This window comes from Thunnus maccoyii, chromosome 10, assembly GCF_910596095.1.
Source record: "Thunnus maccoyii chromosome 10, fThuMac1.1, whole genome shotgun sequence".
In the NCBI taxonomy this organism is placed as follows: Eukaryota; Metazoa; Chordata; class Actinopteri; order Scombriformes; family Scombridae; genus Thunnus; species Thunnus maccoyii.
The window spans coordinates 32,373,367-32,387,399 of record NC_056542.1 but is presented as its reverse complement, the minus strand read 5'-3'; the positions used below and the strand labels follow the sequence as shown (position 1 = coordinate 32,387,399).

At 39.0% G+C, this 14,033-nt stretch overlaps 1 protein-coding gene across 1 annotated transcript in view; it reads left to right on the top strand.

Moving 5' to 3' along the window:
- Positions 1–14,033, top strand: part of ascc3 (activating signal cointegrator 1 complex subunit 3) — a 175,511-nt gene that overhangs the window by 29,470 nt on the left and 132,008 nt on the right. Inside the window, exons 6-8 of the mRNA XM_042422838.1 lie at positions 4,865–5,066; positions 5,677–5,812; positions 7,815–7,940. Of these exons, the coding sequence (XP_042278772.1) occupies positions 4,865–5,066; positions 5,677–5,812; positions 7,815–7,940 (464 nt within the window). The remainder of the gene's footprint in view (positions 1–4,864; positions 5,067–5,676; positions 5,813–7,814; positions 7,941–14,033) is intronic.

Below are 14,033 nucleotides of genomic sequence, written 5' to 3'. Positions count from 1 at the left end.
CACATATTATTATTCCAAGCAGATATTGTTTTGTACTTTCATCTGACTGATCATTATGGATTTTCAAACCAAGTAGTGAAGAATTCCAGAACTTCTACTTTAGTGTCTTGCTAAATTGCAAATCAAGTAATGCTACAGATCAACTTCATAAAAATTGAAATTCTTAGCTATATTTGTTATTAGGGAAAAATAAAATGAAAAATGTTTTGTTGTTGTATTAACATGTAAACTACTTAATGAGAAACTGCAGATCATTGTGCTTGTTAGAGTTCTGTACAGTTTAGATTGCCAACAAACAATTGCCATCAGCTATTTGGTTGATACGATATATCTGTGAAATAGATTGGCCAATAATTGTGTATGAACTAATCAGGCTAAGTGAATATACAGTAAACTGAAATAAGTATAAGAGATACCCCCCAAACAAAAAGTTTGACAGAGTGCTCTCCTTCAGCTGTTACTCTTGCTTTATGGATGTTAGAAGGAAGTTATAGCAGAGTACAGTCCGTCATGTGTAGCTGAATACACAGGGACTTGACTTTGATCTGACTCTCCCTCATTGCCAAAATCCTCTAACCTGGCAGCATGACAGGTTTGATGGATTGGACAAATCTTAGACAAATCTCTCTAAAAAAAAAAAAAAAAAAAAACATGGCACCTGTTATTCAGCATGAAGTTAATGGCTCACCTTTACTCAGTCGGTGTGTAATTAAACTGACAAAAATCCAGCAATGTAAACATTTCGATGAGCTGTAGTTGTGGTCACACCCATATGCTGCCTCAAACCTCAGCTGATGTTATTCCCATTGTGAAGAACTTTTGATCAGCGTTAAAAATTTTCACTTGCCAGACAGCTTTTAAGATTAGCGTTGCCTTGACGACAGAGGGTGAAGTCAGGAGGGGTTAAAAAAGCCTGATTAAATTTTCCACTATTTGCATGCCATCAGGAAGAGTGGGATTTAGTGGGAATGCCTGTCTCTTGCTGATTAGCTTTTAAATTGCAGTTTGCAGCTTGGCACTTGCATGTTTATCAAAGAACTGATTCTCTTGGTGGCTCCCCTCCATATTTCAGTGGCAGATACAAACACTGGTGTATGGAAGGGACGATTAAAAAGACAAAGTGTCCACACGTCCTAAAAAGGTTTCAACAGGTGCTGGATAGATCAGAAAATACATTCACATTTCCATAAATATTACAATGTATCTAAACATGCCCCTAGACACTAATGAATCAAAGAATCAGTTGAGGAACCTCTGATTCCAACCCCATGGTCTTAGTTTGAAGCATCTGCCTTTTTTTACTGCGTCGTTGTACACAGAGCAACACAGGAAAATGCCATGGTGGCCAAACTTGCTGTCAAAGTTTTCTAACTCTAGTCTAAATTTAATGGAAATAGAGAAGGTGATGGAAAAGGAAGGCAGAGAAGTGCAGTACAGAATTTATAGATTAGTCGAATGACAGAAAATGAATCGTTATCATTTTGATAACCAACTTGTATAAGCTGCAGATTTTGATTATGTTAGTGGTTTTCCACATTTGTAGGAAGTTATTACAGTTTTCCCCTTCCTGCAAACATAACAAATCCCTGCAGACGTAATAGTTATTACATTTGTGGGAAATTACGTATTATGTTTGTTTAGGCAACTGCTATTACGTTTTTGGGAAACTTATTACGTTAATGGGATTAATACATTAAAAGCTGCAGATTTGTATTACGTCTGTGGTTTATTACATTTGTGGGATGTTGTTATGTGTGTGGTTCTAACATACCTTTCACTGGGTCATTAAGGATATTTCTTTTTCTGTTCAAGTGTAGTACAGTAGCTGTCGAAGAATATGTGTAGAAAACAGCGCAGAAATCAAGATCCCAGACTTGATGTACCTTAGCAAATGGTTCTGTCTAGAAATTACCAAGAAAACGATGCCGGTGTTTCTCTGACAAGCATTTTAGACAATTTCCTCAGGCCATGATCAGAACAGAGGCTTTTCTCTGCCAATCAAGTAAAAACTCACAGCTCACAGCTGTGAGTTTGACAAGCAACACAGACAACAGGAACTCAGTGCATGCTGGGACTGTTTTTGACAACAACTTGGCATTAGCAGGTTAGAACTTAAGTAATGAATAAAATTTAATACTGAATTCAGTTCAGTGCTCTGTAATCATTTACCATCTTTCTTCACCATCATAGAGCTCACATGTAAATGAGAGCTCTACTTTCAAACTATTACACTATGAGCAGACAGAATTATAGGGAGGATTATACAGTTCTTTGCATTACCTTGTGATAGCAGAAGTGTTTTGTGAGCCCTGGCACAGTTGTTTAGCTGTAGCTGAATGAAATGGTATGTGTATAAAAAAAGAAAAATGTGCAGATTTGTGCGTGATTCCACAGTGAAACCCTCAGATTAGATTACCAGCCAATATATGACATCTATTTCCCAGTCTTAAAGAGAATCCGCACGGAAAAAACATTTACAACACTAATGGTAACCATCTAGGGCTGGTCTTGACGATAATTTAATGTTATCTTTAGGGCTGCCCCCTAAATGTCGATGACTCTAAATATCAATTGAGCCAAATCCTATTTTGTCATTTTAATCTTTGCACTTTTTTTTCTGTCATTGTACACAGAGCAAAGCAAGCAACTTTTACAAACAAACTGTGTGGAGATGTGATTATTTTACAATCACAGATGGTGAACAAAGGCGCTAAAACTTTGGCTAAAACATAAGACACAATGTACTGTAGGCTGGTGTCAGTTTAGTTTGGGGCAGCTGGACTGTACCATAACTGGGCAGAGGCTGTAAATAATATGTTTCTCAAAATCATAGGTATATTGAAGAAGAAAACATCAGTAATTAATGCATTTTAAAAGAAACAAAAAAAAGATGTATAGATAGGAAAAAACAAGAACCACAAGCACATGACAGAAGTCTGTTCCATCTTTTCAAGTGTAAAGATTTGCTGCTTGCTTTGTCTTATGTGAAAGTAAACTGAATATCTTGAAAGTATGATAATGATGTAAAAGACAACAATTTCACACGTAGGAAAATACCTTGAAATCATCTTGTAAACAAACAAAATCCATTTTGGCAATACTCTTCACAGTGATTATTGCACCACGTTCACTTGTGGAAATGAGAATCCTGGAGATTTGGAGGCAATCACTGTTGGAGACACATAACTAGGCACAATAGTTCCCAGAGAAAAAGGGAAAGTAAAGGATGGGGAATGGTTTAGACAGAGGAATTGGTGCATAGAGGGTGACAGAGTTGAAGGGGTTGGGAGTTGGAGAGGTAATGGGAGGGAGGGTAAGAGTGACAGGAAGAGGGGAGCTGCTTGAACAAGAGGGAGGCTGTGCAGCAGGTAGAGCCGCTAGACGAGATAAAGAAGAAATCATTCAGTCAATCAGCCCAGGCCGCGGTGCAATCATCAGATCTCATCTGTTTTCAAGAGCAATTCTGCCTTTTATTGAGCTGTTGTGCCTCAAACAGGGAGGCTGCAATGGGGAACATTAACCCATGCGATGCCACATGCACCTGCACCTGATATCTACGGGTTATCAAGATCACTGCTGAAATATGAATTGGTTTTTATTAACATGGCTGATGTCATGTTGTTTTCTCAATGTGAACACTGTTCCTCTGTGGATAAGGCCTTTTTTAGGCTGTCGGCATCAATACTTCAAATACTTCAAATCTTTAGTATGATATCTGTTTTCAAATCCCTTACTCAAGTGTGGATCCTAGCAGGTGTCATGGGAAAACAAAAAAATGATAATAATTTTGAGCATAATTTAGAAATTTGTGCTCTCAAATGACTTAATTAGTTCTCTTGAATTTCTTCATACGTGCTCTTGAGTTACTTAATTTGTGCACTAGAGCTTCCTTAATTCTTTTGGTTGCACACAAGAATGAGTAATTCATGCTCTCAGATTATTTAATTTTGCTCTCAACTGATTCATTTTCGCCTGTGTATTAAGTTCTTCCTTCTCTAATTATTTGAGTTATCATTTGCGTGCACAAATAAACAGAACATAACATCAAACAATACTGATAACATTTTAATATGTTTAAAGGATTTGGAAGGGACATCCATTATATCTCCACATAACTCTGTCCAAAATCAACAGAACTGAAATACACATGTGAAGGAATATTCTAGCTGGGCTCAAGACCTGTAATAGACATGTTCACAAAAATCATTAAATGGTTTTGTATGTTTCCTGTTTCTGGAGACATTTTGACATTTTCGTCCAATCCACCACTGTTTGTCCAGTGTTGCTGTAACTTACTGGGAAACCATAACACTCCCAAATAATAGGTCATGGTAAGCTCCTCCAGCTCTGGTTTCTCATTGGCGTTTGCCATACGGATGACAGTATGAGCCATACATCAGTGAGGTAACCCGACTAGCATAATGGACAACTGTTCCACTGTCAAGCTTTCCAGGTGAAATTCATATTTGGGAAATAAATGATATTCTGCATGTCCTGAAACATGGACATGAATTAGTGTTTATTAGACCAATTTGACAGTAAATATTTGGTTCAAAGGGAGTACCACTTGGTTTGGGACAAACACACGTACTGTACTGTTAAAGCTCTTAAAGTCTGGATCTTTGTTGAACGTACAGGTAGCATTCATTTAAAAACTCCTGTGAAACTTCACTTTTTTGGTGTTTTGTTTTTCAGTAGGTCATCAGTTTATCGCTACAATGGTATGATTTTACATTGTAGTATAATGGTTTTATTGTTTTTTCTAATGTAGGTCCATCTGTGTTGATGATTTTGTGACTTGATCATATTTTACACATTGTGACACCTTTTTCATTGCGTATATTTGTGCTTGCATTTCCTCCAGATGGCAGCCGAAAAGTCAGTGGCGAAGTGACCAAGCCCACCTATGGGTGCCAGGTGACCATCCAGTCAGAGCAGGAGAAACAGCTGATGAAGATGTACCGCAGGGAGGAGAAGAGGGAGAGGAAGAGAGGGAAGGGAACTGAGGACATTGACTCCTCAGATCCTGTCATGAACTTTGACCCCAGAGAGATGAGAGCCCAGCGGTATATCAGCTGTCTAAACTTTCTCTTGGTCCTCTTTCCCTCATTTGTCTTTGTTCACTGTCTGTCTCCACCTGTGCTCTCACAAAAACCAACAAGCCTCTGCATTTTTCATGACAACTTGGCTGGAGCTTTACAAAATAAAAAAAAAAGCTCAGCCAAGCTGCAGCTTGTCACACCTTTTCTTGTAGAGGATTTTTCTGAAAGTTTAATTTCAGAGGATGAAAAAAAAAGAGCAGCGATCTGTTTAATTAAAAACTTAGCATGGCCAAATCCAGCACAGTGTGAAGGAACAGATTAGTAAAGAGGTAAGCCACTTTAGGAAGGAACATAATGCCTCAAATCTTTGCCTCTTCATTTGAATCATCCATCAACTGCACTATTTATTCTAAAGCAAAAAAAAAAAATGATAGAGATGAGGGTTCATGTATGGAAGAAAGTGGATGCAGATGTGACATTGTGTTGATGTGACTGTTGCTCATTCCTGTCTTTCTTTATGTCTTCCTCCTCATCTTCACGTATTCAGTTTTACTGTATCAAGAAGCTTTTATATAAAGTTACTTTATTTTTCAGAGTTTTTCATGTTAAAAGTGTCTTGTGTTTTCTTGTGCAGGGAGCAGGCCCTCCTGACTGCACGCCGTGAACCCGTACTGGGCCGAGAAAGAGTGTATGAACGGATTCGATATCCCAATGTCTACGACTGCTATGCTGAGGCCACAAAGACGCCTGCCTTTGTTGGAGGAGCCAGGGTGAGCCTTGAATAGTTTGTATGTGTGAAGGGTCCATTTTTTCAGTCGGCTTAATGTGTAATGCTCCTTTTGGCTTGGATAGTTAACACAATTGAAATCTTTAGTTGAAGTGATGTTGGATGACCTTCTCTCTGAATGTTTTGACTAGTTCAGAAGAAGGTTGGTTGAGTTATCTCTTGTGCAGGGATGAGCCTGCCTTCATCTTGCAGGTTCATTACATGTCACACTGAGTGAGATGGGTCTAAAACATTGTGGTTGCAATTTTTGTCAGACTGAACCATGTCAGTTTCGAGTCATGTCAGTCGCTGAGATAAATGTCTGGTGAACTGTAGCACAAAGATGGAAATAACAAAAAAAATATATATGCAAGTGGACGCACATCATTAACCCGTCATCCATCTGTTTGGCCCCAGCGCTGCTATGATACGTCATTCCAAAATTGTACTTATAATATTGCATCATTTTATTTTGTGTTTCCGATTAGCTGGTTTCTAAACATGGGTTGGAGCAGCAGTCACATTGTGAGAATTTGATCCTAAATTTTTGACGCTGTCAGCATTTTGATGCTAACTGTCTTTGGTCTCCAAAGCTCTGAATCGGCTGTCAGATGTGTCTGACAGTGAGATCCAAGACTACTGTCTTGAATTGGTGACCAAGGATTTCACAACATTTCTCTTTATTGTCAACTTTGGTCTAGGACAGCCCAGAATTGCAGTGTGTGGGGGTCTTTATTCTCCTCCTACATTAGCCCATTAAAGGACATATGACTCATAAGCTTTTGCTTTTATCTGGTTTTTGGAACATTTATTTAAGTTGTATATTTCTTAAAAACATTGACATCTCTCAAAGGTCAGGCTCAAGCACAAGATCGCTCTCAAATTGATTTGATGTGTCATAACTTCTTGTCCTTTTAACATTTGATTGTAGGTTCATTAAATGTTACATAAAAGGAAAATAAAATGATAAAGTTTGAATTCATACCAACACAGTAGTCAAGTAAGTGCATCTGATTATGGAAGTATTTTTGCCACTGTACAATCAGTTTAAATTCAATCATTAATGCTACTTAAAACATAAACATGCAGTCTCTTCCATTCTTAATAAATATTTAATTTAGTTTTTCATCAGAAACTACATTTTTTCTATTAGATTGTTCCTGTGCTGTATGTTGACTGGCATGAAATACCAGAGACATTTATTCAGAATGCTTCAGCGTTGTGATCAGGAACAGAACACAAGATCAAAGTTTGTGAATTGATCCAAAGTCGATCGAAAATCCAAATGTGAATGGATTAACAAGTCTCACACCCTGCCGTCAGCAACATTGCCAGCAAAGTTTTTAAAATATTTTTTGAGACAGTTTTTGCTTTTAGGTAGATTAGATAGTGGACAGTGATGTGACTGGAGGAGAGAGAGGTGGGGAATCACCTGCAACAAAGGTCCCCTGGCAGACTCAAACCCCGGATGATGCGATTACATCGTCAGTCCAAGTCCTTTTTGCTACGTTGTTTACTGTCAGAACTCTGCTTGCCTCATGAAAGCACACTACCTTCATAGTACGTCAGTGAGAACCACAAACTATAACAAAATGTAAAACTCATCCAACCATGCCATGAATCTAACTTTCACTGTATTTACCAGACAGTTTGCCAAAAAAAGTTCCATCAAAACTTCAATATTTATTACATTATTGGACTCTTATTATGGGATTTATTGCATAGATTTTATACAGTATGGCCGTACATTATATTATGTTCTGTGTATATGGCTGTTATGCATCATTTAAAATGTTTTCATACTTTTAAAACAGTTACTGATGAGATCTCTGTGTTTTCAAGTGAGCAATAAGGATATAAATTGAAATAGTATCTTTCGTGACTTTGAATATCCTTCCGAGTTTTTAGAATATATTTTAAAACATGGGTTTGTTACTTTTTGAGTGTTTGAGGTCATTTATGAGGTTTTCTTCATCTTTTTTTGTGTGTGTGTATGTGACATTCAGATGCTGCTGCCTGAGGGAATCCGCAGAGAGAACTGTAAGATGTATGAAGAGGTGGAGATCCCACCCAACGAACCCATGCCTATCGGCTTTGAAGAGAAGCCTGTCTACATTTCTGAACTAGATGAGGTAGGAGACACGGTATACTTGTATTTGTTTTTGTGTGTACATTCTGTGTGGATATGTGTGTGTTTGTACATGGTTTCGATTACTGTGTGGTTTTGAAGACTGACAGTGACATTTCTGATGTCAGGAATAGTCAGTCAAAACAATGAATATACCTGTATGCACTCTGCTGACGGGGTATGTTTAGCAGCCATGATAGCAACCATATACAGCAAATGTTATATTATTACATATATACCATATACAAACATTGTTTACACATAGCTGACATAAAACATTTAGCTTTCCTCTTATCAGAATTATTGCTCATTTCTTCAAAGCGATATCTTGTTGATCTTTGATTCACATTTTCTGCTTCAAAGCTTGATTTCATCATGTAATTTTTATAACCACAGTTCATGGACTCTAATCACTGCAGCACACAGACTGTATAAAAACAATGGACGTAGCCACTGTGATGTCACCCATTGGTTTCTAGACTCCCGTTTTGAAGCCTTGAATTTGCATTTTGACTTTTGCCACCTTGGATTTTTTGAGTCAAAAGTGACCATATTTGAACGAGGGGCTGGAGCTGTCCCTAACACTAGCGGCAAGCTACTAGCTTGGTTAGCACAGTGCATTTGCAGTCAATGGTTAACTGAGATAATGCTAATGCTAATTTTTGCTAGTGAAAAACAGGCTTAAAACCATCTTGGGTGAATCTTGGGTTACGCCGTGGTTACGTAACCTAACCAACATTGTCGCCTTGGTAGCTCAAAGTAGCCACGCCATTAATTATGCATAACTTGATTGCGTAATAAAATTTGAACGGGTGAGTTATAAAGAATTCACCCCCCGTACAGTTGTCGTGAATGGGAAAGTTAGCTATAGAGACCAGAACCGTTTTTTGTACCAGGCTGTAAACATGTTTATTTCTGCTCTAAAGTTGGGCATTTTAACATGCGGGTCTATGGGGACTGACTTGCTTCTGGAGCTAGCCTCTAGTGGCCATTCGAGGAACTGCAGTTTTTGGCACTTTCACGTTGGCTTCATTTTTCAGCCCCGGGGGTTGCCGTTTGCTGCAACACCAAGAACCATAAGTGACTGCTCGAGCTAAAGGTAGAGGATAAAGAGAAGGGTGTGAAAAGAAGAGAAATGCTGGATTCTCGTTGTCACTGTGAGGTTGCTAGACAACCAGTGGAGATTCCAGGAAGTCACTGTGCCCGACCAAGAAATAGTTCTAGCACTTAACTCCCCATAAAACCACAACTTGTTGTTTTTACATTTCTGTTTATGTTTGGATTCAACCAGTGAGATAAATGTGTTAATTAGTAAGCATTCAGAGATGTTGGTTGGTAGATTTTAAAAATTTGGAGGGAGCCAGGCTCCTCCTTCTCATTCCCAAAATGTCAAAGTTACTTCCAGCATTAAATTCCTTTAATATTGGAAGTAACTTCAAACAGACTTTGCAATACAAACTGTTGACATTGAAAGCACACGGCCGAGCTATCTCAGTGGCCTTTATGTTCTTACTTTTGTGATTTCTGTACAGTTCCAGGGTTGTGATCTTGTTACAAGTCCATTGTGGAATGCAATTGAATCTTATTAGGTTTATTTTTCAAGGTTGGCAAGTAGCTAAAGGCTAATATAACTACACCTCAAAAAGACAAATTACTTTTCGTTGGCTCAGAGGTTGCTCACAGTTTTTAGTGGCCTAATAAATGTTCACAACTGGTACCTACAACCTCAGAATGAGATGAGAAGCATAATATACTTGTTGTTTAACTGGGAGATTCTTCAATTGAGGTGAGTCGATCAGCTGATCATTTCTCTAGAGAAGAAACTCCACTCTGTGAAACTACAGAAACACAAAGTCCACTGGCAGTTGTACAGTGGTGTTACAGAGTGATGTGTCTTTTCACTCACAATCTTTGTCTGAATACAGACGGCTGCTGCATGGAGCACATTAACCAGAAAACAAACTAACTTTTTAGTGTAGCTGTCACAGAATTAACATTAATTAACTAGCTGGTGATGTTTGTCATTTTAACCAGAGACAACGATAGTCAGCTAAAAATGAGACGCAGCTACCTCCATGTCTTGGTCTTTGTTAATAAAAATAGAGTGAATGTATGGTATGAGATTCACTAGTGTCAGAGCTTAACAAATCCAGGTATTTTGCCAACTGGGAACCAGATCCAAAACAGAACCAGCTATCAGAACCTGTCCCTAATGAGCCCAAATGACTTCAGTAAGGGATTTGACAGGATTCAGATCTGAGTAGCAGATTCAATGCTGGATTCAAATTTGCAGTTATTGGACCACCAAATAAAGTGATGGATTACTTTTCCAGCTCTACATAATAATGTCTCTGATTGTTGAAGTACATCTCCATGAATAGGACTTGCCTGCATGTCTGTTCAGTCGTCAGGAGAGTTTGCTGATGCCCCGGGTGTATATATGTGGTCCCTGTTATCCTCCATCTCAGTGAACAGGAGAGGACTGTGGCTGTAATGGACAATGAGTGATGTTCCTTCTTAATGGAAGTGCTGTAGCTCTCAACTGGCTGTCAGCGGACACAATGACCCGTCAATTTGACTGACACCTTGACTGACAAACCTGCAGTCATACAGGTACATACATTCCCCCTTGCCTGCAGCAGACTTTACCCAGCCACCGCCGGGCCATATTAGAGAGTGTCCAGTTTGCTCAGGCTTCGGGGTGGAGGTACGGCTGGGGCGATGGAGAGCACCCCAGCAGAGTATACACACATGATTGTCTTTGAAAGGCACTGCTCCCATCCTGTCTGCGGGAGTGGGCTCTGTAATCCATCATTACTGCATCGCTAGTGAAGATGCAGCAGTGCAAAAGGTCACCCCTTCTTCTCTGAATCTGGCCTTTTGTTAATGAAGGCCCTGAAGTATGATAGCCGTAAACCTCAGAAGCATTTTGTCACACTTCAGGAGACTAGTGTAACTGCTCACCTCTCTTAACCTTCCTGTCACTCATGCTAATGGACATCATAATAAACTGGATCCGGCTTTGGTGTATGTGTGTGTGTGCGTGTAATTGAGTGTTTGTGGTTGAGTGTGCGCATGTGTCTGTATATGGTTTAATTACATCTGCGCTGTTGCTCTTGTTGTTTTCACAGTTTGTGCTACTGGCTCAGGTGTCTTTGTGTGTGTGTGTTTGTGTGTTTGTGTGTGTGTGTGTTGGCACTGTCTCTTCAGTGCCTGTCAATATCAATCCTCATCAGGGTAATGAAGATTTGACCATTAATCCTTTCATTAGTGACAGTGATCAATCCACAGAGACAACAGTGCTGTACAGTCAAATAGCATTATGTATGTACTGTATGAATGACAACATCAGTGTATGTTTTTATGTCTGTGGCTCCCTTGATTTTGTTCAGACTGTTTGCTGTTACCTAGGTGCTAACAACTTTGGCAGTAATAAGCTTGAGATACACCGATCCAACTTTTTCTCTCCTGTTTCCGTCATCTCAACTCAGGTTATCTGCTGATAACGAGTACTGATAGTGGTAATCACTAGTAGTAAGCAATAGTAGTGCTGTCTTTTTTCATAGTGTAAAACCTGGATACCTCACTGGGTTGCATCATTTTTATGGAAGGTAACATGAGGCCAGAGATTTTCGGAGGCACTAAAACTGAGTTAACCTGCTCTGACCTGCTCTACGGTGATTGCAGAAACACAACATTTTATGACATTGACAAAGAAACAGTATTTGATGTGGATCAGTCATATCATATCACATCATCATAGAGATTCTGGCGATCACAAAGACGTTTATAGCACAGAACGATGATCACTGGGGCAAGCTAAGCAAGTTCCCTATGCAGCTAGCCATAATGGCTGCTACAGGTGGGTAGTTTCTGTATTGACTTTTGTTCAGACTCAGAAACAAAGTTTTGAAGTGATTCATGTATGATATATGTAGGAGATTCAGCAGCTCCCCCTGATGATCTTTGTGCGTCTTTTTGTAAATGGCCAGAATTTCTATAACGGAGCAAAATTAGCATGACACATAGAGCCACAATGGTCACATATATGGGAAATACATCAGCTTCAAATAAACTGGAATTTTCCTTTAAGGAGATGAAACATTTCAGACCTGCATCTTATTTACATTATGTGTTGAGTGTCTATAAGGTCACAATTTTTTTACAATTTCAAGGAATGTAAAAAACCATGAACTGGATTACAGTGAAAAGAACATCAAAACAAGTTTCTCAATATTGGCCATCATTTGATATTGCATGTCAGTATACAGTCAGTATATAAACCTATGTATATAAGCATATAACAAACATGTTGACAGTGACATCGTTTTCTGCTGTCAGACTGTATGACAGGATGATATGATTGCAGGTCACAACATGTTGTCAGCTATGGCTTTACCATCACATTCTGTTACACAGGTCAGTTTTGTATTTCAGTAATGAAAACGTGATACATGTGCAGTCATATAGTCTGGAAAAGTGACTTATCAAATCAGAAGCATGCTTGTCAGTGCAATGCTTTTTTTTCCGGTCATCACTCAAGTGTCAGATGTCGGAACTTCCCACTAACAAATAAACCGACCAGGGTGCAACCTCCACCCAGTAACTCTCAGCCTGTGGACACAGTGTAGTTTCTCAACCTCCGTTAAATCACTTTTTATGGCTTTGAAATCATCACATCATCACAAACCCTGTAAAAAAAACAAAAAAACAACAACAGAGAGACAGAACCTTTTAATATTTTAGACAAACATCAAACACGTAATAAAGATGAAGGAGACATTTGTCTTCATATCACACTGCTCATTTTACATAGTAATCTACCAGGAATATGCAGTACCATGTACTGTATTTGACTGGATGACGCTGCGTTGCGTTGAGTCAGTTCAACATTTTCTAGTGAGTCAGTGCAGCCCACGTAAGCCACTGGCAGAGGTCAAGCTCAGTCAAGGTCAGATCATGTGAGAGTTGTTAGCAGGGTTGGAAGTAACGAATTATATTTACTCATGTTACTGTAAGGAATTTGTTTTTTGTGTGTGTGTACTTTTTAGGAATTAGGAATTTCACTTGTACTTATTAGTATCAGTGCTGTACTTTGAATTGTTCTTCTAGATTTCAAGTCACATTTTTTTACAAAGTAAAGAAAAAAGTCAAAAGTCATGATTATTTTTATGAGAATGGAACAAAAGAAAGGTGCCTAATTAGCAGCTGCAGCAGAGAAGGCAGCACACACCAGGGTTAGGTGCTGCATAGGTGCTGTCACCTGGAATGTGCTCAGGCTGTCCTAATGATAACCCTTATCCCTAAAGTATTCTGCTTTAGTTTCTGTCTACATCTCCTCGTTAACCTAAATGAATGGAAACCATTCCTAGGGTCTGTGCATGTTTGTTGAGATGAGAAAAGGATCAGAGCGAGCGGGACCAACCACACAACAAGTGGAGCGGCAGTAGAAAGCTATTTTAGTTCAGCAGGGTTCAGGTAAGGTGTAAGTCTACTGTCTACTGTCAAACCAGAATCATTGGATTAATGAAGAATCTGAGGAATCTTTGAAGTAAGGATAATTTCCTGGAGAACAGATAACAATTTATGAATATCACAGGAAGATATTTTTGAGTCTGTTGAGAGTTATCAGTTGACTTATTTGTGCTCTCATAAGACATTCAGCTTTTACAGAATTCCTGTCCTTGCTTCTCCTGCAAAGACTGAAACCTTAAATAATCTGAATAGGCACTGAAGTAAATTCTCTGAGGCTACATCTCTGTCTTCTCTCACTTTCTAAAAGGCTTATCTTTTTTTTTGCCATGAGTTTCTCCCTAGCTCACTAGCAGTTTTCCCTTCATCTTTTAAAGTCCCTGTGTAACTGATATAGATTGATATGGAACCTCTTCTGCTGAGCGATGTGAATTAGCCTCATTCAAGCAGCGGCTCTATTCATTAACTTAAGCCTGGGCAACTCTGGAACAAAGTGCCTCACTCCTCTAAAGCGCAGACACACAATGCCTAATAAGTCTTTACGTGCTATTAGGAAGGCTTTGAAAGGCAGGCTGAAAAGTCTGACACTCCCCCTCCTCTCCCCGTTTACACTGAGTGCCGATTG